This window comes from Rhinolophus sinicus, chromosome 3 (assembly GCF_057876585.1).
Source record: "Rhinolophus sinicus isolate RSI-liver-muscle chromosome 3, RSI-T2T, whole genome shotgun sequence".
Lineage (NCBI taxonomy): Eukaryota > Metazoa > Chordata > Mammalia > Chiroptera > Rhinolophidae > Rhinolophus > Rhinolophus sinicus.
In genome coordinates this window covers 161,983,311-162,009,541 of record NC_142503.1, presented here as the reverse complement: position 1 = coordinate 162,009,541, position 26,231 = coordinate 161,983,311, and the positions used below count along the sequence as shown (strand labels likewise).

At 37.3% G+C, this 26,231-nt stretch overlaps 2 protein-coding genes across 7 annotated transcripts in view; one reads left to right on the top strand and one right to left on the bottom strand.

Moving 5' to 3' along the window:
* Nucleotides 1–16,210, bottom strand: part of GPR137C (G protein-coupled receptor 137C) — a 50,448-nt gene extending 34,238 nt beyond the window's left edge. Inside the window, exon 1 of one of the 2 annotated variants that reach the window (XM_088797338.1) lies at nucleotides 15,587–16,210. In XM_088797338.1, the coding sequence (XP_088653464.1) occupies nucleotides 15,587–16,030 (444 nt within the window). In that variant the 5' untranslated portion in view covers nucleotides 16,031–16,210. The remainder of the gene's footprint in view (nucleotides 1–15,586) is intronic. The other variant, XM_019725703.3, reaches the window with a different exon arrangement.
* Nucleotides 16,211–16,588: 378 nt separating this feature from the next.
* Nucleotides 16,589–26,231, top strand: part of TXNDC16 (thioredoxin domain containing 16) — a 76,021-nt gene continuing 66,378 nt past the window's right edge. For 2 of the 5 annotated variants that reach the window (XR_016020882.1, XM_074327473.2), the window contains exons 1-3: nucleotides 16,589–16,789; nucleotides 22,811–22,913; nucleotides 23,946–24,251. Coding sequence is in view for 4 of the 5 variants with exons in the window: in XM_074327473.2 (XP_074183574.2) it covers nucleotides 24,089–24,251 (163 nt within the window). In the remaining variant the exon portion in view is untranslated. Of the gene's footprint in view, nucleotides 16,794–22,810; nucleotides 22,914–23,945; nucleotides 24,252–26,231 lie in introns of all 5 variants that reach the window. The other 3 variants (XM_019725701.3, XM_019725698.3, XM_019725700.3) reach the window with 3 other exon arrangements.

Below are 26,231 nucleotides of genomic sequence, written 5' to 3'. Positions count from 1 at the left end.
AGAGATAGAATTCACAGACACTATTAGATCTCAGAACTAGGCTGTAAAGTAATAATTTTATTTTTAAACCCTCAAATTCTAGGTTGACTTATTAGTGCTAGACTATTAGAATTAAATAGAATTAGTCTTGGATATCACTGAGACTAACCACTTTATTAATTAAACAACTGGCCCAGAAAAGTAGTGACTTGGCAAATATCAATTACCAAGTAGAATAGAATTTGTACTAAAACTCAGATTCCCAAACTTCTAGTTCAGGGCTACTGATGAAATTATACTACTTTAAACACACCCCTGAACAAAGTTAAAAATATAACAGGGACACTTAATTCATAAAAGTTTGTCTTTATTGAAAACAGATTAGATGAAAAGTTCTAACTACTTTGCTAAAAGTTAGAGATTCTGATTTTATTTGTGGAGATGGAGAGAAAGAAATATTTATTTTAAACTCCTTTACTTTATTGTGAATTTGCTCAACCATCCAAATCATTAAGCATTGACCACACATAACAGTGCCAGGTGCTTAAGAGCATGCAAAATTTCTTTCAAAATAAAATACTTTAGGCTGACCTAAAGCAATATATAGTGTAGTAGAGGAAGGCAGACATCAATGGTGAATCACATCATATATGGCACTTTCTTTATATTTGCTTAGACTTAGAACACCATATATTTCCCATAAGGTATAAATTACTCAGAATTCATTTTAACTAACATTGATGGGTATTAAATGTAATTCAGTTTGTCAGCTGGAACCTATAAAGACAAGATTGTGTTGATTTGTTTTATTTCTGTAAGGAAGATAATACAGAAGTAGAAAGGGGAGGAGAATATACAAATTAGTAGCCCTTGAGTTGGGTTTGACCCACAAAATGGTTTGTGTGGTTTATGCAGCGTTAGTCTGTAGTGTTTTTTAACAATACTTCAATACCCTGTCATTATTTAAAACTAGATTTCTTATTTTAACAATCCAAATTTCTGTTTCTCTTGAAAAATCAGGTGATTTGGCAACACCATCTTGCAGCTGGAACTGAATTAATATGGCTGTCCTCTTTAGATATGTGCTTGCTAGTTCACCATGGTAACCACCACTCCCTATTATCTCTCGAATGGTAGTATCCACCAGGGCCCTCCAGGTGTTTGAGTTTGGGACCCCTGTTTTAAAGCAAGCATTTTGTTCTTTGAGGGGGAGAGGGTAAATGGGGAAAGAGAAAGAAGGGTAGAGAAAGTTCTGCTGTGAAATTATATATTCAGGAATTACCCTACCCCGGGATATATGGGATATGGTGAACTAGGGCTTGGTCATTCAATAAATATTTACTAAACACGGAACGGTATTAACTAACTTAGGTACTAGGGATCTAGCAAGATCAGACTTGGTCCCTTTTCCTATAATGCTTTTCCTAGTAAGCTCCCACAAAGAAATCACACAAATATAAAATTGCAAACGTGCAAATGACATGACGGAAAGGGGCATAATGCTCAGAGAGTCTATAATTTTGGAATCTAATCTAAATGGAGTTGGGTGATTTTCTCAAGTGTCATACTGGAGCTAAGAGTTAACTAAGCAAAGAAGGAAAGAACATTCTAAGTAGAGGGAAAAGAATATGGAAAGGCTCTGTAGCAGAAGGAAATAGCAAGTCAAAGGACTGAAAGAACACTAATTGTGGCCAGAGACGTGAAGAATGAGGAGGAACACAGTATGGGATGAGGCTGGAACCATGAAGCACCTTGTAGTATGTACAAAAGAGTTTGTCTTTAGTCTAAGAGTAAGCAAAGCCAATGGAGGACACTAGGGGTGGAATCTTTGTTAACGAGATTTTTGTTTAAGGAGGATAACTCTGGCAACTGAGTGGAGAACAGACATGTCGGGAGCCAGAGGGTATAGACACAGCAATTAGGAGGCTAACTGCCATAGACTAGGCAATAGATGGTAGTAGGTTGGATGAGCATTGTGGGTGGGGAGAGGTGAATGGACTTAAGAGACGTTAGGCGGTAACATAGACAGGATTTGGTAATGGAGTAAATGTGAGGTATAAGGGAGAAGGCAGCTTTAACGACTCATAGGTTTCTGAATTATATAAATAAATAATTAGCAGTGAATTGCAGAATTGGGTAAACCAAAGAGGAGGATCAGGTTTTGGGAGAGACAGGTGTGTGGCGGGGAGGAGGAAAGATTTTGAGCTAAGTTTGGGACATGATGAACTTCAGGGTTTCAGATATCCTCAGGGAGATGTCAAATAGAATATAGAAAGCCAGAGCTCAGATGAGCAGGCTGTGTTAGGATCATGGATGTGTGAGTCATCTGATTTTAAGTGGCATGATGCCATGAATATGGATGCAATCACTTGGGAAAAACAGGTGGCCTAGGCTTAGGTCTTGAGAAACTTCAACCTCTGATGGCATGGCAGAGGCAGATGAGTTTAAAGAGAAGCTAGCTTAAGGTATTAAAAAAAGAAAATCCGTGACAGTGTGCTAGCCAGTGGAAGTGTTATGGATACAAATATGGAGTTAACTGCTGCTGAGAGACTAGTTTCGGCTAGGACTGAAAAACTTCTAATGAACTTGTTGACATGAAGGTCACTGTGAGCCTTAGGCAACAGCTATTTTGGTAGAGTGATGGGACAGATGCACATTAGAGTTGCAAGAGAAGTGAGAAGATGGTGAGCATGTGCGTGGTCACCCCTGAAATTTGATTATGAAGAAAGGTATGGGGCAGCTTTTGACTTTGTCAAGTCTCTTTATTCTATGTTTCCTATTAATCTCTATGTTCATCTCTCTTTTTTCTTTCCTTTAGGTTTATTCTATTTTTCTTTTTTCTAACATAAATTGGATGCTTAGTTCGTTAAATTTCCAGCTCTTGATTTCCATTGTAAACATTTAAAGTTCTAGATTTGCTTCTGCATGCCAACTTAGCTGCTTCATTCAAGTTCTGATATGTAGTATTTTTATTATCATATTCTAACTATTTTCTAAATTCCATTGATTCTTTCCTTTACCCACATGTTCATAAGTGTTTTTAAATTTTCCAAATAAATTTTCAGATTATTTTTGTTACTGAATTCAAACAATGTTTTGGAGTGAGAGAATGTAGTTTATGAAATCCCAATTCTTCGAAATTTAATATTAATAGCTAACAATCAACACTATATGCCAGGTACCTGTAAAGATTTTATATGAATTATATAATTTTTAGTCCTCACAATGATTCTACAAGTTGGGTCTCTTATTCTCATTTTCATAAATGGGAAAATAGGCACAGAGAGGTTAAGTAATTTACCCAGGTAAATTTATGAAGTTATACAGAGCTAATGTGATGGGGCCACATTTTTTTCTTCCCCACTTAAGATTTTACTCTTGGAGTAAATTATAAACAGAGCTATGTACTTCTTTTGGGAGGGGGTATCAATTTCATTGAGGTGTAATAAATGTACATATAACATACTGCATGCGCTTAGGGTATACAATTTGATAGGTTTTGAGGTATGTATAAAACCTGTGAAACCACCACAATAATCAAATACAGAATATTTCCACACGCATTAAATTTCATCCTGCCCTTTTGATGCATATCCTCCCTTCTGCCCCAGGTCCCAAGCAACTGGTGGTCCATTTTTTGTGACTATACGTTAGTTTGCATTGTCTAAAATTTAATATAAATGCAATGATATAGTGTGAGTTCATTTTTGTCTGGCTTCTTTCATTCTGCCTACTGATTTTTAGATTTACCCATGTTTTTGTGTCTATTAGTAGCTTGTTCCTTTCTTTTACTGCCGTGTAGTACTCCTTTGTATAGAGATACCATAGTTTATCCCTTTGCTTTTGATGGACATTTGGGTTAATTTTAATTTTGGGCATTGTGAATAAAGCTACTAAGAACATTCACATTCAAGTGTATGTATGGACATATGCTTTCATTTCTCTTCAGTATCCAGGGATATAATGGTTATGCTTTATGACAAGTCTATGTTTTACTTTTTAAAACTATCCAACTGTTATCCAATGTGGCTGTAAAACTTTATATTCAGTATAGGTATTCCAATTAATCTGCAACATTGATATTTGGTATAGCCTTTTTCAGTCTACATTTAGTAGTATCTCATTGTTGTAATTTTCATTTTCATGATCACAAGTGATCTCGAGCATCTTTTTATGTGCTTCTTGGCCATGCATATATCTTCTTTTGTGAAGAGTCTGTTAAAATATTTTGTCAGTTTTTACTGGATTTTCTTATTGAGTTTTAAAAGTTCCTTATATATTCTGGATAAAAATACTTTGGATAAAAAGTATTTATATTTTCTGGATAAAAGATACATGTGCTGCAAATATTTTCTCCCAGTCTGTGGCTTGCCTTTTCATTAATCTATTTTGCAAAAAACCCAAGCCTTTAATTTTGATAAAGTCTCATTTGTCAATTTTAGTTCATGCTTTTTCTTTCTTGTCTAAAAAATCTTTGTCTCCTCTAAGGTAACAAAAATTTTCTCCTGTTTTCTATAAGTTTTAGCTTTTATATTTAGGTCTATGATCCATAGCAAGTAGATTTCTATGGATGGTGTGAGGTAAGAATCAATAGGCTGTGTGTTTCTAGGAATTTATCCATTTCTTACAGGTTATCCATTTTGTTGGTATATAACTATTCATAGTAGTCCCTTATAACCATTTTTATTTCTGTGGCATTAGTTCTAATATTTCTTCTTTCATTTCCGATTTTTTTCCTTAGTCAAGTTTGTCAATTTTATCTTTTCAAAAAATTAACTCTTAGTCTCATTGATTTTTTTTCTATTGTTTTTTTCTATCCTCTATTTTGTTTATTTGTGCTCTGATCTTTGTTACCTCCTTCCTTCTAACTTTGGGCTTAATTTGTTCTTTCTCTAGCTGCTTGCGGTGAAATGTTAGGCTGTTTGTCTGAATCTTCCTTCTTTTTAAATGTAAGCATTTATCACTATTAACTTCCTCTGACTACTGGTTTTGCTGCATCCCATAATATTTGTGATGTGTTTTCTCTTGTTATGAGGTATTGTCTCATTTCCCTTTTGATTTCTTCTTTGATCCAATGGTGTGTTATTTAATTTCCATATAGTTGTGAATTATCCAGTTTTACTTCTGCTGATTTCTAGTTTCATTTCATTGTGGTCAAACAAGATATTTGGTACGATTTCAATTTTCTTAAATTTGCTAAGACTCATTTTGTGACCTAACATGTGATCTACCCTGGAGAAATGTCCACGTGCGCTTGAGAAGAATGTGTATTCTGCTGCTGTTGGATGGAATGTTGTGTACACGTCTGTTACTATTATGGTATTACGATTTCTCCCTTCAATTCTGTCAATATTTGCTTTATATGTTTAGATACTCTGATGTTGGTTGCATATATAATTGTTATTATCTTCCTGGTGGATCAACCCTTAGCATTATATAGTCTTTCTTTGCCTCTTATGACAATTTTGGCTTAAAGTCTATCCTGCTCTCTTTTAGTTACTATTTTAATGAAATATCTTTTTCTATCCCTTCACTTTCAGTCTATGTGTATCCTTAAATCTGAAGTAAGTTTTTTGTCATAGAGTTCATCTGTGGAGATTTCCTGCTGGTGGCTTCTCATTTAAAGGCTGATGTTGTGATCCTCGGATCCCTTGGGAAGGGCAAGACTATGCTACTACAGAGACCACTGACATTAGGAAAATGATGTCTCCTGATGGCTTTGAAATGTTCAGACTTTCCCAGAAGATCACTAATGACATTATTTATTTTCTTCCAAGAAATGCTGATATTGACCAGGTGGCATCCTTAGGGCCTAGAGGGCAAGTGGATATGGAACAAAACATTCTGAATAATAAATTGAAGAAAATCTCTGCTTATTTTGGAGACTTGATCTGAAGTCCAGCCTCTGAATCATAACTGTAAGGTGGTACAGGGACAAAAAGATAATTTAGTGGTCAGAACATTATTGAGATGAGACACTTGGAATTTCTTTCTATATTCACTGATATATTGTACCCATAGTCTTCTACCACTATATAAAATGGAAACTTATAGGAGATTAATGAGTATTAATGAAGTGCTTTGAGATCTTTGGGTAATATTAAGTATGTGTATTGTACATTAGGATAGTACGTGTCTGATTTGGAAAAGGTAGGTTTTCTCCTGCGCTTAAGTGTCAGGCAACATCTGTGTGTATGTTATGTGTGTATTTCTTTTTAAATTTTATGTTTTGGTTTAACATCTTTGTGTGTGTGTATATATAAAAAACAATTTTTTTTTAATACAGAGAGATACAAAGAAAACAACGAGTTATAGTCTATCCACCCATTTAACCCTTGTTGAAATCAATAACGTTTTGCCTCTAAGGGCAGAAACATAAACACAGAATAGTACAAAATGAAAAGTAAAAGTCTTCCACATCCATCCCCTACCCTTCATTAATCTATCTAAAGATAACCACAGCTAACAGTATTTTATAATTACTTTGGAGGGCAGAAAGGAATTGCAATAGACTCTAATACATTCCCCCACCACCACTGATGCACCATTCAATATGCCCCCCTTCACCTTTATACTTAATGTATTTTTTTACTAGTACATCTTCGAGATCTTTCCATGTCAGTACATACATACAGATCTACCTTGTTTCTTTTAGTGTCCATTTTGCATTCCATCTTCTGGATTTACCATAATTTGACCAGTTCCTATTGATGGACACTTGGGCTGTTTTGGGTTTCTTGCACTTATCAACTATTTCTATGCTGTGATTAGAGTGCATGATTCCCTCCATCCTTCCTAGCTCTGGGCATCATCAAGCATTTTAATTTGTTATCTCATGTGTGAGAAAAATGGTATCTTATTGTTTGTATGTGTTTCCTTAATTACAAATGAGATTTGAACATACTTTCGTATAGTTTGTTCTTATAAAAATTGTTTACACCTTTTAAACTATTCCTAGCTTTTACGATTTTTTTCTTTTGGATTATTCTTTTATAATATTTATGAATTCTTTCTTGTTTTTAGTAGGTGTGGCAAATGTTTTGCTAATTTGTTGTTATCCTTTGTGATTTACTTACTTTGTGATTTATTTTTTTGGTGATACATAAGTTTTAATTTTTATGTACTCATAAAAAAAGACTTCTCAGTCTTTTTTGTTGTTGTTGCTTCTGAGTTTACGTCCTTTTGAGAGATCTTTTCCACTCCCAGAATATAAATACATTTATCCAAGTTTTTTCTAGAACTTTCTGGTTTCCATGTCTTTGCTCCACTTGGAATTTGCTTTTCAATACCCTTTTATTTTATACAGTTAGTAAATTTCCATTGCAAACATAATGTGAAATATATTTTGTAATATGGTTTATATTCTTTTTCTATTAAATGACAATGAAAGGAAAGAAAAATAAAGTGAGTTTCTTGCAGACAACACTTAGTTGGGTCTTTTTAAAAAAGAAAATCCATTCAGCAACTCTGTCATTTAATTTGGGAGTTTATGCATTTAAAGTAATTATTAAAACATAATTATTGATAAGAAAGGATTTATTATTGTCCTTTTGTTGATCTTTTTCTGTTAGTCTTGTAGTTCTTTGGTCTTTTTCTTCCTTGTTGTCTTTTTTCTGTGTTTTGTTGATTTTTTTATTTTTGTATTGGTATGCTTTTATTCCTTTCCCTTTTTCTTTTGTGTAACTTCTATAGGTTTTGGGTGTGCATGTGTATGTGTAAGCTGTGGGGCCTACAAAAAATATCTTATAGTTGCGTGTATTTTAAGCTGACAACAAATTAAGTTCAAATGCACACAAAAACTCTACATTTTAACTTGTCCTTGCTAACATTGTTATTGTTGTCCTAATTTATATCTATTTATCTTGTGTATATTTTTAAATTTTTAAAGTTATTTTTATATATTTTTAACTTTTATACTAAAGTTAAGGGATTTACCCACCACAGTTAAAGTAATACAGTATTCTGTATTGTCTAAATATTTATCTTTCACAATGAGTTTCATATTTATACTATTGTTACTGTTTAGCATCCTTTTGTTTCAACTTCTATAACTCTCTAGCATTTCATGTAAGGCAAGTTTAGTGGTGATGAAGTCCTTCAGCTTTTAAATATCTGGGAAAGCCATTATCTATCGATTTTTGAAGACTAGTTTTACAGAATATATTATTCTTGGTTGGCAGTTTTTACTTTCAGCACTTTAAAAAGATAATCCTACAAGATGATCTTTTCTGGTCTGCAAGATTTTTTGCTGAATAATCTGCTTATACTTTTATAAGGGTTCCCTGGTATGTTACAAGTGTCTTTTTTCTCTCTGCTTTCAAAACTCTTTGACTTTTGACAACTTGATTATAATGTGTCTAGGTGTGAATTTCTATAGATTCCTCTTTTTAGTTTCCTTTGGATTCTTTGATGTGGATGTCCATTTCCTACACTAGCTTTGGGAGATTTTCAGCCATTGTTTTTTTTGAATAAGTTTTCTGGTCCTTTCTCTCTCATATGTTTGGGACTCAGTGTGGACCCTGGTCTTCCTGATGGTTTACTATAAGTCCCTTTAGCTTTGTTCATTCTGTTTTCTTTTTGCTCTTCTGACTAAATTATTTTCAATGACTTGTCTTCAAGTTCATTGATCCTTTCTTCTGTATGATCTGCTGATGAACCCCTCAAGTGAATTTTTCACTTCAGTTTTTGCATTCTTCAGCTCTATGGTTTCTGTTTTGTACTTTTTAATAATTTCTATATCTTGAAATTCTCATGCTTTGTTGAAATTGTTCATGCTTTATTATCTTGATCTGGGTTAGGATCTTTATGACAGTTTGAATTCTCTGTCAGGTAAATCATATAACTGTTTCATTAGGGTTTCTGGAGATTTATCTTGCTTTGTTTGGAACATCTTTGTCTAATTCTTCATTTTCCTTGACTCTTTGTATTGTTGTCCGTGCATTAGACAAAACTGACACCACTCCCAATTTTCATGGACTGGCTTTATACAGAATATCCTCATCAATCAGTTTGTCCAGAGATTCTTGGGGCCTCTACCAACTCTTTTCCTCCCTAAAGAGAAGCAGGAAGCAGTAGTTCTAGTTTGCTCGCTCTCTGTGGAGTTGGAGGAGGAGGGAAGCTATGTTATTTACCTGTTCAAATTGCTGCCCGTTTTCCGCCAGGTGGCTCGACTCTACTGGACCTGTCAGAGCTCCAAGTCTGGCAAGACAGAAGCATGACCTCTGAGGGGCCTCCTAGGAAAGGTTGGGGTGCTCAATGTGTCAACCAACCCCTTCCCTCCTCTGGAAGAAACTGAGAGCTAGGAGGTCTCTTCCCAATCCTATGGCAGTACACTGGGTCAGGGACTCTGGCAAGAATTTGTCCCTAATCTCCCCACTAGTTTTGGTGATTTTCATTTTGTTCACCTGGGCTGTAGGAGCCTTTCAATTAGTTTCTGGATTTCTCATAAAGGAAATCTGTTTGCAAATTGTTGCCAAATCAGTGTGTTTGCAGGGGAAAGGAGAGTCCATGGCTTCCTACTCCACCATCTTGCTGACAATCCCTTCCCCTCCACAAAATGGCTTTTATTTCACTCTCATTGTTGATAGTTTCATGGTAGGTAGAATTTTAGATTTCTGGATATTTTCTCTCAGCAACTTGATGTTTCACTGTCTTCTGAATTCCTTAGTTGTTAATGAAATGCCAATACTCAAACTAATTTTCACTCCTTTGTCAGTGATATCTTCTCTAGTTGTTTTAAAAATATTGTCTTTTGTATTTTGAGTTTTTACTCTAATGTGTTTTCATTTAGCCTGACTTGAATTTTTTGGGCTTTCTGAATCTGAAACTTGGTGTCATTCATAAATTGGGCAAACTCTAAGTCATTAACCTTTTGAATAATTTCTCTGAAATTCCAATTAGATATATATTGCACCTGCTCATTATACCTTCATTCTCTTAATTCCTTGTTCATATTTTCCTTTTTTTTTTAAATTCCTCTGGGCTGTATTCTGGGTGATATTTTTTCTCTCAGATCTAGTTCACTAATTTCTTTTTAACTACTTAATCTCTTGTTTAACCATCCATTTCAGTTTCTAACTTTAATTATATTTTTCTGTTTTGAAAATGATTTATTTCCAAATGTGCCTAATCAGTTTTGATTTCTTTATCACATATTAATATTGTTTAATTTATTCACATATTTTATATTATGCATTTAATTCTGACATCTTCAATCTTTGCAGGTAAGAGTCCTTAGTGTAATTTTTCATTTTGAGCTCATGTTCCTTGGAATTTTATCTGTCAGGATTCTGGGTTTAATGTATACTCCTCAACAGATAGATCACATTTGTTTTTTCCAGGTGCTTGAAGTTACTACCAAGCCAGCGTAACATTAAACTATATTTTCAGGTGGTTTTTTTTCCCTCTGAAGTCACAGAAGTGGTGTGAATTTAGGCTGCAAACTTGTGAGAGAATAGCTTGTTATGAATTTTCAGGGAACACTTCCTCCCTACCCCAATTTGTATCTCCTTCACTGAGAGCCAAGATAGGAAAAAATCGCATCATCTCTGAGGACCTGCTTATTTCCCCCCTAATCCACTGAAGAAGTATACTATGAGAATTCTGGCATTAAGCTGGGGGAGATGAGATCTCTGATTAGAACTCACTACAAGGTATTGCCTCTAATGGCACCTCCTCATATGCCCTACACCTAAAAATCAAAATATGTAACTACTTCTAATCCCAAGACAAACATCTGTGTGGTACTTTATCATTCCATATTCACTTCTTTTGTGTTTTTTTGCCTCTGAGGAATTTACTCAATTACCAGCTCAATCATTCATTGAAAAAGATTAAATAATCTTTGCAGCATTTTAAGGCATTTCTCTGAATCTTTGTTCAGCCAGATGGCCCTGGTTTCTGCTTTTATAAACTAGTAGATGAGGGTCATATGCTGAGTATAAAGGAGGAAGAGAGTTTGCTGGAGAGTGAAAAAGGCTTGAAGTGGTAGAAAATGAGAAAGCAAATTAAATAATGAAACACTTAATAAGCAAAGAGTTGATGTATGCAGGAAAGTTCATAGGGAGAGATCACCTGACGAGACTTTATAGCCCCTGGCTATACTATAGTCTCATATCTGATACATATTTGCCATATAACCTTGGACAAATTACACCCAATTTACTTCTACCTATATCATGGGGGTTATCAAGACAAGTGTTATAATGTGCTTTGAAAATATTAAATCACATAAAATATAAGGCATTGTAATCATGTCTTCTACCATACAACTGCATCATCTCAAACTCTTGTCTCATAGATTATCTCAGGAAAAACAGACTCAAGTTAATGGGTAAAACAGTTTAGGAGATTCAGACAAAAAGTTTATCATCACAGTTATGGATTAAAATCCAACATTGAACCAAAGCACTATTTCAGTAAATAGTAAATGAATCATGATGTGAGATGTATTTGTTTCATAGGTTTCTCTATGTAACAGAATTTGTTAAAACCAAATTAGCAAAACCCTAATTTCTATGAGCTATTTGCCATGATATAAAAATAATTTTGCTAAGCAAAATTCTGTATTATATTAAAGTGGTTTCATTAGAATTTTACCTATAGTAAAAATTAAATTTTTATCTGATTATTTTAAACCAAGATAATCTAAGAGAATCTAAGCAGTCATAAAATAGGCAATCTTTTAGGCAGGAAAAAAAAAAAAATCCAACAAAGTACACAAATAATATACCTCAAATGTTAATAAAAATTGAGTTAACCCCCAAATTTTAGATAGCCAAAAAATTTCTAGATTTTGGCCTTTTCAAGATTGTCATGTAATAATATGTTTACCATTGTTCTAGTTGCTATGAGATAAAAATATGATAAAATAAGTTCTTATCTTTAGAGGAGTTTCATTTTATAGGGTGATACTCCAAATATAGTATACTATCAACGCTCATTTTAAGTCCTTTTACTTGTTCCAATGGTAGATAGCATCCATTTTATCAAATACAGTAGCTCCCCTTGTCTGTAGTTTCAGTTAGCTGTGTTCAACTGTGGTCAGAAAATATTAAATGGAGAATTCCAGAAATAAACAATTCATAAGTTTTAAATTCTGCACCATTCGGGGTAGCATGATGAATTCTCGCGCCATTCTGCTTGGTCTTGCCTGAGATGTGAATCATCCCTTTGTCCAGCGTATCCACACTGTATTCCCTACCTGCCTGTGAGTCACTTAGTAGCCGTCTTGGTTATCAGATTGATTGTGGTGGTATAGCAGTGTCTGTGTTCAAGTAACCCTTATTTTACTTAATAGTCCCAAAGTGCAAGAGTTGTGATGCTGGCAATTTGAATACACCAAAGAGAAGCCATGAAGTACATCCTTTAATTGAAAAAGTATGTATGTATGGGAAAAAACATAAGTATATATAGGGTTCAGCACTATCCACCGTTTAAGGCATCTACTGGCGGGGGGGGGGGGGGGGGCAGAATGTATAACCTGTGGATAACAAGGGACCACTGTAATCTGTTTTAAAGACTGAAGTCTTCTGTGCTAAAAGTATAGAAGTGTGAACCTTTTTCTGGTAAGGTACATGTCCTATTGATCATGCCAAAAAAAGGTTCAATAGTTGTTTTTAAATTAGTATACAGGCTTTTATTCCCCCCAACTACTTATTCCTGGAGGTTAACTATATATAACCTCCAGGAATAAGTAGTTGTGGGGGGGAAAGTCTAATTATTTCAGAAAGGGCTAATTCCCCTTATCTCAATTCTATTCAAGTGTAACAAAAGAGTGGGTTAGGCAGTCTTAACTTCTTGAAAAAAAGAATTTGAGAAGAACCAGCAAAATGTGTTTAAAGTAGTAATGGTTGTTATACTAATGTTATTTTTATATTGCTCCATGGTTCTTCATAACTGAGTCTTTAGAAATTTAGAATATTTTTTAGTAAGAAATGAACATAACAAAAGCTTTAAAGAGATCAAAACTAAAATGAAATTGGTATTTAATATGACAGTAAAGACAGAGTGATTTGGTAATCAAGAAGCACACCTATTCAAAACAGACATAGGGCCTTTTGATTTAAAAAAAAAAATCAAATGTCAGTTAAGTTTTGTACGTGTAACCACATAGACTTTCCCTACTATTTTGCTCGCTGGGAATACGAAGAACTCACTGGGGAAGCTTCATTAATTCAGAATGATCAATGGAAAGTATACTTCCAGTTACTTGGAACTGATATAAAAATTTGAATTCAAGTACTCTTTTAAATACAGATTACTCTGGACTTTTTTCTAAAGAATAGGGAAATGATTTCTGGTTAAGACACATCTTTTTAAAACAGGATGAAAATTTATTCTTTTAAGTTGTGTTTTAAAACTGTTAACTTGATTATAAAAAGACAAGCATAGACAAACAACTTACACTCTTTTTAAGAGACACTGTAAAAGGCAAAAGCTTTAGTTCAGCTTGTTTCCAAATCTAGATTGAGTTCTACTGTTTTTTAAAAATTACATTCACAAACAAGAGATTCAATCAACAGGAAGACTTTTAGAAATGTAAGTTCTTCCTCACTAGCTTGGAATATCAGTAATCAGAAGTCTGAAAACTCAATCTAGCTATCATGCAATTTATACTGTAGAAGCATACTTTTAGAATTTTGAGCTTAATTATAGATGCTTTTTTCCGATTGTGATAGTGTTTAGCCACTTTGTGTTTATCTCAGGGTAAGAGTTATGATGGGGAGAGGGCACAAGGAAACTTTCTGGGCCACTGGGGATACTGTATATCTTAATCTGGGTGGTGGTAACATGAGTGTATCCATATGTAAAATTTCACCTAGCTGTACACTTAAGATTTATGCTCCTTATGGTATATGTTATAGCTCAAGAAAAATGTAAAAAGAGTGTTTAGCTACTTTATGAAATGCCCACCAACTTGCAGTGAATCATTAATATAATTGTATAAGTCAAAAAGTATAGAGGAAAAAGAAATTATCTAACATAAGGATTGCTAGTCAGTTTCAAGTAAATTAGCTATATCTGAAGCCAGGGTAAAGCTTCAGTGATGAGAGGTCACTGGTATCTACCAGAAAAGGTGTCAGGAAGAATGTAATGTATACGTTTAACTACAAAGAAGTTTTTTAAAGCTTAAACAACAACTAGAAGATCAGAACATCATCAAATAAGTGACATGACTACAGCATGCTTATTTGATTTACGATTACCCATGGTTATTTCTGCTTCTTGCTGTTTGAGTTTCTGTCATTGTACTGCTTGGATTTCCAAAGGATGGGGAATTCTTTAATTCCAAAGAATTAAAGTTAAATTCAAGTTGTTACTTAATTTCAACTGTTGTTTTTAGCGTGCTAAAAAGGTGAAGTTGTGACTGGATTTTTAAATTATGCATTCTACTTCCTATTTACTAAGGGAGAAGAGTTGGTTTATGTACGCAGGAATATAAACTTAATCTGCCTCAAATGTTTTCAGTTTTGCTAATAACTATGTTAATTCTCATCACCTCCAAAAGCCTTTGAGAGGATTAGCTGCAAGACCAATACTGTTCTATATTAGCCAGTATTAAGCATATGATGTCACTCTGTTTCCTCCCCTACTCAAGCTATTTTTTTTGCGAGAGGTGGGGGGTGGGGGAGGGGAGGTAGATTTTTGGGTAATTCTCAAAATTATGTGGCTTAAATACCACTAGCTGACACACATGATTGACAACCTTACACTCCCAAACCTGTTTGAAATGGGTCAAATACCTAAGGTTCGCAGAACAATGCAATCCAACCAGTAATTCCCCATAAAAGAGAAAGGGGGTGTGATTAGCTTCCAGCTATTAAGCAAGTTATTGCAGAAACAGTTTGGTGTTTTGTTTCTGAAATAGGTACAGGCTAAGCTAGTATTTTCTATTAGCTCAAAAAAAAAAGAAAGAAAGAAAAGAAAAGAAAAAAGACTAGGCTGTAAGAGGTAGGATAAATAGCCAAAGCATGAAGCAACTGGGGCAAACGTTAAGGGCTTTATGGAGGTCTTTCTATTGACCCTCAACATTGGTTATTGATCATTAACCCTGCTGGGGAACTATCGAACGGAATTTGTGTGAGGCTTATCGAGCCACAGGAAAGGAGATGCAGGAGGGAATATAAGCTTCTAATAAAAGAAACGCAGCAACAATAGCAGAGGAACAGCTCTGCCTGGTGACGTAATGGCTGGCAGCAGTCCAGCTTCAGCAGCGCTGCTGCTCCCTCAGCATCCAACCTCTCAACACAGTCCAGCTTCAGCAGAGCTACTGGGGCTGCCAGTTCTTGCGATGCCACTTTGTTGGTGGCACAAACACCTTACCATAGAGGGCCAGGACACCGAACAAAGGGTTGTCCTGCTGTTTTAAGTTGTCAGAACACAAACTCATTCACTCGTCTCCTAAACCCCTCAGTAACCGAGTCTATCAGCTGCTTAAGTTTAGGGCAAGAACACCGGCGCGTCCTCCAGGCGTGCCTCAGTTTCCCCAGGCTGGTCTTGGGTCCGCCTCTCACCGCCTCCCCCCACCCCAACACACCGGTCCTCAGCCGAGTTGATCCCGGAGGCCCCGCTTGCCCGGCCCCGCATGCCGGTCCTCCCGCCTTACCTCCGCCAGGTAGAGGTTGAGGAGACAGAGCGTGGAGAACTGGAGACAGGAGGGGAAGCAGTAGAGCAGCCAGTGGGGGAAGAAGTGCAGGTGAGCGGGCGGCCGGAGCAGGGGCAGGGAGCCGCTGAGCGAGAAGGCGGCGGAGAAGAGGGTGGTCCTGAGCGCTGCCCACAGGAGACAGAGGAAGAGGCAGAGGGTCTGGTAACTCAGCCGCCGCTCGCGGTACAGGAGCAGCCGCCACAGCTGCAGGTAGGCAAAGGCGAAGAGTGCGGCGTAGAGCAGGGCGTGCAGGACGCTCAGCGCCAACTGCACCGAGCCCGGCACCGCGGCGCCTGAGGCGGCAGCGACGGCGCCTTCGCCTCCGCCGCCCTCGCCGGGCGTCGAGGACTCGCGGCCGGCCGCGGGGGCGGCGGCGGCCACCGGACCCGGTACGGACACCCTCATGAGGGGGCTGAGGGACGGGCGAGGGAGCGCGGGAAGGAAGGGGCAGGACTCGGAGCCGCCGTCGAGGGGGAGAAGGATTTGTCCCTTACCCCCCACCCACCCCAACCTCCAACCCCAGGAAGCGCCGTGACAGGACTCGGAGCCCCGCGCTGAGCAGCCGCGGCTCCCTCGACCCCGCCTCCTCTTCCCGCCCCCCACCCCCCCGGGGGTCTCGGCTCCTCCTGCTGCGGCTCCGCTCGGTAGCTGCAAAAAACAACTCTCCGTTGGAGACAATCAGCTGAGAAACCCGAGCATTTGAGGCGCTCGCTCCGCACCGTGGGCTCGCGCCGATTGGCCCAGGCGGGCACGCCCCCTCCACGCCGCGCTCGGAAGCCCACGGGCTGCAGGACCCGTCGCTCCAGGGCTCGAAGATCTAATTGGGCGCTGGCTTTCCCCGCTTTCTCGCTTCCCTGCACTCCCCACCCACGTTGCCGATTGGCCCAGCAACTGCAAGGCCCGTTCGCACCGGCGGGGGGGACTCAGTTGTCGCCTGTCACCTGGGGCGGGTCTCCATCCGCCCCCCTGCGCGTCCCATTGGTTGGAGAGGTTGCACGTAAAGAGCACGAGGAGAGGGAGGAGCCTCAGGGATTATTTTTTTGCCCTGCAGGCCGAATCCTCCGAGTGTTGGCCACGGTAGGCGCTGCACTCTCGCTTGGGACAAGCGGGGCAGGGCCCCTCCCTCTGCTTCTTCGCAAGGCGGGAGTAGCCGACCGCGCGCAGGTAGGTAGGTAGCGGCGCGGGTCCTTCTGGGGCTAAGTTCTTTGCCTGAAGCTGTGGGGATTCAGATAAGGCGGCTCTCGCGTCGCAAGGGCCGCACCGCCGAGCTCTAGAGTTTGGCTTAGAAGGAACCTCACCTGGATTCTTCTGAGGGACGTTTTGGTTTCTTCTTTCATGACTTGAGCGGCGGGGGGAAAAAGTGAGCCCTCTGAGGGGAAAGCTGGTGGAATGAGTGGAAAGGTGAACCGAAACGCTAAGTAAGACTCTTCCCTCCCACGGGGAACTGTCCCTTACAGATGAGTGGTATTAGGGTGAGCTGGATGTCCAAGTGATCTCGGAGTAGGAGGAGCTTGGGTCTTTGAAAGTTAGAATTTGGAAACATGCTGTGGGCATAAGTTCAGGAAAAAGGCAGAAATAGAACTGCATGTCTTTGATGAATGTCCAGAGAGGAAGAAGTAGAATAGTCTGTGCTCCTTAAATTCCACATGTACTCCTTCAGAGCCTTTGTCCTGTATGATGGCGCCGTTCCTGAGGCTCAGAGATACAAAACAAATGCCAAATTATGATACTGTTAATAAGAGGAATAAATACATCCCCAACGTGTATTAAACTGACACATAACATTTGTTGACTTTTGTTTTTGGTGTTTGGTAATACAATGACCAGAATAGTGCAAAATGAAGAGAACATAATTCGTGTTCCTGGAATGAGCGGCATATCACAAATTCTCTGAAAGACACTGCTACATTTACTGTTGCAGCTGAGACCCAGCCTTTCCTAACTCACTATCCTTTACCCTAATGCTTTGCCCAAGAAGAGTGCTGCTACCTTCTTTCCTAGCTAATGAGCCACAGGAAACTTGAAAATTTATTTTGTACTTTAGTTTCTGGGACTGTAGTTCACCCAGGCACCAGATACTGGTGTGTTTTGGATTCTTTATAGGTGTGCTGACCGACTGATAGATGTTTAGGCCTCGGCACTGTTATGTGGATCTCTCTCACATAACATTCCGCTGAGCACGTCGTGCAGTTCAGCCTAGAGTAGGATACAACTTGCAGTAAGAAGTTGACAGGCCTAATCCAACAATGCGTTAGAGAAGGATCTCACGTTTATTGGAGGGTAAGAAATTCACCGTATGGCTTCTTAGAGCATATGGTTAGGGCAGTACACTTGTATTTGAGAGGGGACAGAGTGCTCATGGAAACAGCTAGTTAACTGATTGCAGTTATGCCCTTAAGCACATAAATTAAGCATGAACTTAGAGTTACGTGATTTGAGGCGTTTGTCCAAATCAGGGGAACCTCCTATTCTCTGGCATGATCTGTTTTTGTATCTTCCATAATTAATGAGGTGCAGTTTCAGGTCATGAATAGATTTTCACCATGAAGGCTTTTTTCTTTTTCTCCTATATTCTCTATTCAAAATGATAGTTTACATCTGGATAGTACCCATACTAGTTTTAGGTCTTTGCTTGTGAGACTTTTTATTCCATTGTCATTACAAGTCTGGATACCTGCCACTTTTCTCCTTTTTTTGGGGGGGTGTAGAGAAAGTATTTTTTCCCAACTGCTTTGAAGGGGCTATAAAGTGGAAAGATGTTGACTCTCTTTATTGTCTCCTTTGGGTCTTAAATGATAAGCTGTGATGAGATCTAATCAATGTTTTATTTGAAGCTGGTTCACTGAGCAGGTTCTGGTCTCCAGTAGCAGCATTAAACTATAAGTAAGCTAATTTTTGACAAAATATTCTTACAGGAACTTTGTAAGCATTATATACCCCCTTTGTTGCAAAATATGAAAGGTGTCTTTTCCCAGAAAATGATGCCCACAGATCATGGTATAATTTGTTACATGTTTACAGTTGTTATTTCCTCTTTTTCTTGAGAGGGAAAACCATTATTTTATGGTTAATCATAAGGGAAATTTAGGCCTGTAATGGGGAAATGAAACAAGGATCTTCTAGAAAAGCTTATTGCTAGATATTCTAAAATTTGAAATGTATCCAAATGCACAATGATTGAGTATTGTTCTAGGAGGACAGATTACTTTAGCACAGTGGTTTTTCAAATATTTAAACCAGAACTGTTTGCCAGGTATATACAGGACCCAATCCCAAAATGGGATTGCTCTAGCTGAAAAGGGACACTAACTGTACCACCTATCTACGGAACACCTGAAGGCAAATCCTTGCCAAATCCTTGCCCACTTCCCTCATTAGCAGGAAGAGCAGTGTTTTTCCCTTAAAGCACTTCCTCCTCATTGACATCTGGGGGCTCTCTCAGTATTTTGCTGCTGAACAAAAATTTTTGTTCCCCTTTGCATTTTATTTGCAAATGTATGAAATGGCTATAAAAGCTTTTAAACATTTACACTCAATTTCTGTGTTTACCTCATTGTAGACCAGTAACAGTTCACATTCTGGCACATATTCTAGAGTAGGGTTTCCAGGTGGGAATTCCCGCTCATTCTCAGGAAATTTTTTCTCTTTCCTAGTCCCAAATCCCAAAGGTATAAACTATTTTCTGTTCTCCACGATGAATCGTTTCCACAAAGTGACGGCCGATACTACCAACCACCTGGGTTCAAGGAGCCGATTTTCCCGATTTCCCGACCAACTTTTCTCGGGATTCGGGAATGGAAAAGTGAAAAAAATTCCTGAGAACAGGAGGGAATTCCTGCCTGGAAACCCTACTCTAGAGCATATTTCTTCTCCATGGTCCTTGGCTTTGCCCTGTAAAAGATCTTTTGTTTTTATTATCTTTGGTCAAATATGAAGTTGGCTTTGGAGAATATGAACTCTTTTTGTGGCTGAGCAGGTTTTTCAGCTTGCTTCCTGACTGTACAAATGGGGACCAAAGGATTGTTTTGTTTTGAACAGCTAGTCCCTTCGATGGTGGTTCTTTGAGTACCTTTCTCTGAATACCTCATTAAACACAACCAACAGCCCCTATCACACAGTACTTATAGTCTGTCTTCTAGCCTCTTCTCTCAGGACTATAAATAAGTTCATCAGCCACGCAAACCTATGCTCAAAAATTCATTAGGTACATGTCAACTCCAAATTATTGTATGATAGTTTCATCAAATGTTTTGTCACCCTTTGATATGGATCATTTGCTGAGCTCTTGTCTCTGATAAGTTTCCTTAGTAAAAAAAGTTCCTTGGGCCGGCCCGGTGGCTCAGGTGGTTAGAGCTCCATGCTCCTAACTCCGAAGGCTGCCGGTTCGATTCCCACATGGGCCAGTGGGCTCTCAACCACAAGGTTGCCGGTTCAATTCCTCGAGTCCCACAAGGGATGGTGGGCTCCGCCCCCTGCAACTAAGTTTGAACAGGGCACCTTGAGCTGAGCTGCCACTGAGCTCCTGGATGGCTCAGTTGGTTGGAGCACGTCGTCTCAACCACAAGGTTGCTGGTTTGACTCCTGCAAGGGATGGTGGGCTGCGCCCGCCTGCAACTAGAAAACGGCAACTAGAAAACGGCAACTGGACCTGGAGCTGAGCTGCGCCCTCCACAACTAAGACTGAAAGGGCAACAACTTGAAGCTGAACGGCACCTGAACGGCACCCTCCACTCCACAACTAAGGTTGAAAGGATAACAACTTGACTTGGGAAAAAGGCCTGGAAGTACATTCACCCTGTTCCCCAATAAAGTCCTGTTCCCCTTCCCCAATAAAATCTTAAAAAAAAAAAAAAAATTTCCTTCATTAGGCCCAGAAAGTTTCCTTGCTGCTTGACCTGAGCCAGTATTGTGGCGTTCTTATTTAAAAGGCAGCATCTCACTTTTAGTTTGTATACCAGTGAATGGAGATAAACGAGATTATTCTGCAATAATAACTCCTCAAATCTCAGTGGCTTAAGACAAAAATTGTATTTCTTCCTGTGTCACATGCTCATTGCATATCAGCTGTGGGTTCTCTTTGTTGTGCTGTTTCTGGGACCTATGCCGATGAGCAGCCACCATTTGAGCATTTTTAATGACTGTGACAGAAGAAAATAAAGCCTGGTATATCACACAGTAGCTGTTAAAACTTTTGCCTGAGACATACCACTTTTGCTCACATTTTGTTAGCCAGAATGTCACATAGTGGCTTCAAACTTCACTAGTTGGAAGTGCAGGAAGGTAAGTGTAATCCTACCTTACACCTGACAGGAAAACTACAACTATTTACCCCACACTAATGAACTACCACACCAAGGTCACATTTCTCCCAAGGTACTCATCACTTTGTTCTGATTTTCAGATTTTTGAAGCTTTAAGTACTGTTTTCTCTTCCATTTTCTAGTAACTGAAAAAAAAAGTCACCAAGTACCTTCTGTATCTTTGTTTTTACTCTGTTCTCACAGGTGTTCTCTTTTCCCCACCACTTCCCATCTACACTTCCCTTCTCTTTAGTTTAAAGTCTTTTTTATGACGAGACCATGTCTCTGGGCAAATGCATTTTATTTACTGTGCATGTGAAATGAACAGTCTTCTGTGGCCTCACAGGGGTAGATTGGATTAATATAAGTAGAAGCTATAGAAGATTTGATTATATACAGGTAATAACTTTTTAAATCAAAGTGGAAAGGTAACGCTGTTTAAAGAGTCAGATGGTTCTGTAAGGTTTCAAAAGTCCCCTTGGTGTCTTCCTCACTCCAATTTCTTATGCCTTAAAGGCAATTATTTTCAACTGCTCCCTGTTTCCGCATTGCTCTTCCTGTTTCTAAGAAACTTCACTTTTGATCTTGCGAAAGATGAATGGTTAGCTCTCTTTTATCCCTTTTCCCACCCTGACCACATGCTCCCTTACTTTCCGTCTCCCCATCTTCTCAACTGTGGTTGTCATGGATTTGGTTAAATCATTATTCAGTGTTTATTTTATTATGACCATGTAAACTCTATTTCTAACTGACCTGTGCAGTAGTCTCCACTTTGAGTCATTTCTTAATCAAACTTATTAAAGATGGAACAAACTGCAAGGTAACTATTGAGTTCTTGTCTCTCAGACTATGTAAGAATAATCACGAACATCTCTAATTGACCAAATGCACAGCCCTTTCACATATATAATCTCATTTGTCCAGTGAGATAGATGTCAGAAAGTGTTCAAGCATTAAATGAGTGGTTAGACCTTTTGGTGCTACAAAATACATTCTGGGGGAAAAGAATCATGTTAACCCTAATGGCCAAATTAGTGTTAAAACAACTGAATTGTAATCACAAAGACATGAAAAATGATATTTTATACTTGAATCTTTCAATTGTGCTTTTACTTAAATATTTTACCTTTTAATTAGGTTGGAGTTATTTCATTAGTAACAGATTTTGTATAGTTATTCTCTTAGGCTCAGGATGCATGCATTTTCCACCTCCACCCCCCAGACCGTAAAGAAAATCTTGGATGACCTATTTTAAAACATTCCCATTAATATAAAGTGGCTTTAAAATATGCCAGTTTAAAATGGCTATAATGTATAATCAATTTTAATGTCAAGGATACCCTTCAATTATATCATTAAAATTTTTTATATACCTCTCACTTTTTTATATACCTCACTCCTCATTCTACTTGAGTTTTTGAACTCTTGGCTCCTTATTAAAAATTGTTGGCAAATTTGTTCACTGTTTGATATAAATGAGCTTTAATGAAAAGAATATTAAGAAGTAATCATGAGTGATTAGCTCCTTTTTTAGGTATACCTGCTCCTAGGGAGAGATGTTATGTGCTTATTGATAGTATTGAAAAACCAAAGTAAGTATCCAGTTTAGTATAATTTTTCCCTAATGTTTCATTTTTTTATCATTTTATTCTTTACTGAAAAATTCTACCCCTGTCCTTATGAGTAATTTTCTGTTCTTTTTTCCTGTCTCCTGTTTTAAGATAGTGATATTTTGTTTGAAAGATATGGACTCTATTTGAAATTAAAAATTAAAACAAAATTCTCACCTATGACCTGTGGGTGTATCTTTACCTTCTAGAAGTATGATGTTTTCATACTATACAAATTTTCCTAAACTATTTTCTTTTAAACTTCGATAATACAGATTATCAGTAGAAAAGCTGCCTGAAAGAAGAAATTGTTTAAGATAAATTTGAAAGTAGCGAAACAGAAGAAAATTGACAGCAGATACAGAGGACAGCATGGAAGTAAGTACAGCATGAAAAGATGAGAGGAGGATATCTAGACAAATCTGAGTTCAGAAAGTGAACTGAATTAAAATATGATTTGAAAGGATATTTGAATTTCTATGCTGCATAAATAAAAGTCTTGAGCATTAAAAAATGCGTATTAAGAAAGAATGTTCTTAAGTAGTTTTAATATCTGTCTCCCAGGCGATTTAAAGTAAAAAGAATATAAACGTAATAGACATATATTTTGAGTGCGTCACTGCCATGTTAATGGTACTAAATAGCTATTTGTGTATTAATTGTAAATCTAATTGTAAATAGAGAAGGATGTAATGTCCAATTTAAAAAAATAGATGTTTGACGATGGACACTTGTCCCATTAGGGAGACCACCTCAGGGATAATATAGATGCCTGATCACTACACTGTACACCTGAAGCTGAAGCTGAATAATAATGACTGTCAACCACGATTATATATATATATATATATATATACCCATATATATATAGTACTTTAGTAATTTATAAATTTACTAGTAATACAGTACTTTATAAATTTGTTACATATATATATATATATATATATATATATATATATATATATATGTGGTTACAAGAAGTGGCGTACAGCATTAGGGATAGAGACAGTGGAAATGTAATGGCTGTGTGCGATGTCACAGGAGTAGTAGATAGGGGAGGGGAGTTATCACCGTGTGAGGGATATAAATGATAAATGTTTAACCATTAAAAAAAAGTAAAATAAAAATAAATAAATAAATAAATGGATGTTTGAGAATTAATTTTAGAACCCTTAAAAGTCATAATTAGCTTAACATACTCCCATACTGTCTATTAAACTTAAGATACTTTGTTTTGCGTGTTCCATGTTTTTGATAACCTTTTGTAAGTATCAAAAAAAAATTCAATAGTATGAAATCAATGTCATTATATTGTATCATAACCGCTCAAATTTTTACTAGAAGGAAATAGTAAGTATGAGCCAAATCATACATGTAGATGATGCCTTATATTACTTTTTTTTGTTGCAGATTTTACTTCATTGATTTTTACAACAAATTCATTCAGCAAAATTATGTTGAACACTTACTCTTGGCCAGGTATTGTTCAAGGCAACAGAACACAGAGCTGAGTAAAACAGATAGAATATCCTGTGCATATACAACTATAGCTGATGATGTCTTCCAGTTTCAATATATTTAGAGTTGGCATCTCTTTTGTCATGGTGTGCACTTTTTATAAGTCATCGGTAGACACTCTACCAGAACTGAGTCCTCAGAAATATTTCAGTACCTTGCAATCAGGAAAAGCCTCCTTAGCTTATTTTTGTCAAGCTGGTAAGTAGTCTTTATATTATGATTTTTGTGATCTTTCTATTGCTGTTTAATCAATATACTCAGTGAGAACTTATTGTTAGTGCTTATTGTTATTATGGGCTACAAAGCTGCTACTTTTTTTAAAAATTTTATTTTATTAAATTTATTGGGGTGACAATTGTTAGTAAAATTACATAGATTTCAGGTGTACAATTCTGTATTACATCATTTATAAATCCCATTGTGTGTTCATCACCCAGAGTCAGTTCTCCTTCCATCACCATATATTCGATCCCCCTTACCCTCATCTCCCACCCCCCACCCCCCACCCCCCTTACCCTCTGGCAACCACCAAACCATTGTCTGTGTCTATGAGTTTCTGTTTCTCATTTGTTTGTCTTGTTCTTTTGTTGCTTTTGGTTTATATACCACATATCAGTGAAATCACATGGTTCTCTGCTTTTTCTGTCTGACTTATTTCGCTCAGCATTACACTCTCAAGATCCATCCATGTTGTCACAAATGTTCCTATATCATCTTTTCTTACCGCCGAATAGTATTCCATTGTGTATATATACCACAACTTCTTTATCCATTCATCTATCGAAGGACATTTTGGTTGTTTCCATGTCTTGGCCACCGTAAACAAAGCTGCAATGAACATTGGAGCGCACGTGTCTTTATCTCTAAATGTTTTCAGATTTTTTGGGTAGATACCCAGGAGAGGGATTGCTGGGTCATATGGCAATTCTATTTGTAATTTTTTGAGGAACCTCCACACTGCCTTCCATAACGGCTGCACCAGTCTGCATTCCCACCAACAGTGTATGAGGGTTCCTTTTTCTCCACAGCCTCTCCAACATTTGTTACTATTTGTCTTGTTGATGATTGCCATTCTGACTGGGGTGAGGTGACATCTCATTGTGGTTTTGATTTGCATTTCTCTGATGATTAGTGATGTTGAGCATTTTTTCATATGTCTATTTGCCATTTGTATGTCCTCTTTGGAGAAATGTCTCTTCAAGTCCTCTGCCCATTTTTCAATTGGGTTGTTTGTTTTTTTGTTGTTGAGTTGCATGAGTTCCTTGTATATTCTGGATACTAGCCCCTTATCGGAGGCACTGTTTGCAAAAATCTTCTCCCATTCAGTTGGTGGCCTCTTTATTTTGTCAATGGTTTCTTTTGCTGTGCAGAAGCTTTTAAGTTTCATATAGTCCCATTCGTTTATTTTAACAAAGCTGCTACTTTAATATACTTGCCTGGGTTTGAATCCTGACTCTGCCACTTGACTGCTGTTTGACCTTGGTCAAGTCACTTAACCTCTCTGTGTGTCTTTTGTCATCCATAATAAGGAAATAGTACTTTATAAATTTGTTGTGAGGATTAAGTGACTTTACTCATGTAACTAGTTTATAGTAGATGAATACTAGGTAAAAATGAGCTATTAATATAATAACATCTGAGTTTTATTTAGTCATTTCTGAAAGCATACTTTTTGGTATTTTTAGCATGTAAATATTTAAAAAGTATTTTTAAACTTTAAATGTGCTATTAGTAATGCTTTAGTTTAACTTTGCTTTAGCTGTACCGTTAATTAAACTGAATTAACTAGTGTAACTTGAACGTAACTAATAATCGTAATGGTTTCATTTAAGTCTTCATGCATTAAACATACTATTCTTGGAGTTAGTAAGTGAAGTAAATCCACATTTCTGTTGGCTCTTATAATTGTGATTTGAAAATGGTATTTTAAGATCATTTTGAAAGTTTTGTGCATATGTACATGTGTGTTTTATATATGGTATTACACTTGGAAAAATAATGCCAAATATTAGGTTTACATTAAACATTTATATACCCTATTGTTTTAGAAAGGTTTTAAGGTCACTTACAAAGTTAAAATGTGCCATTATAAAGACATTAGAAATAATAATGAGGCTTTGGAAATGGGAGTATAAAATATATAACTAGGTATGTTTAATTAGTAATTATTTGTTGTTG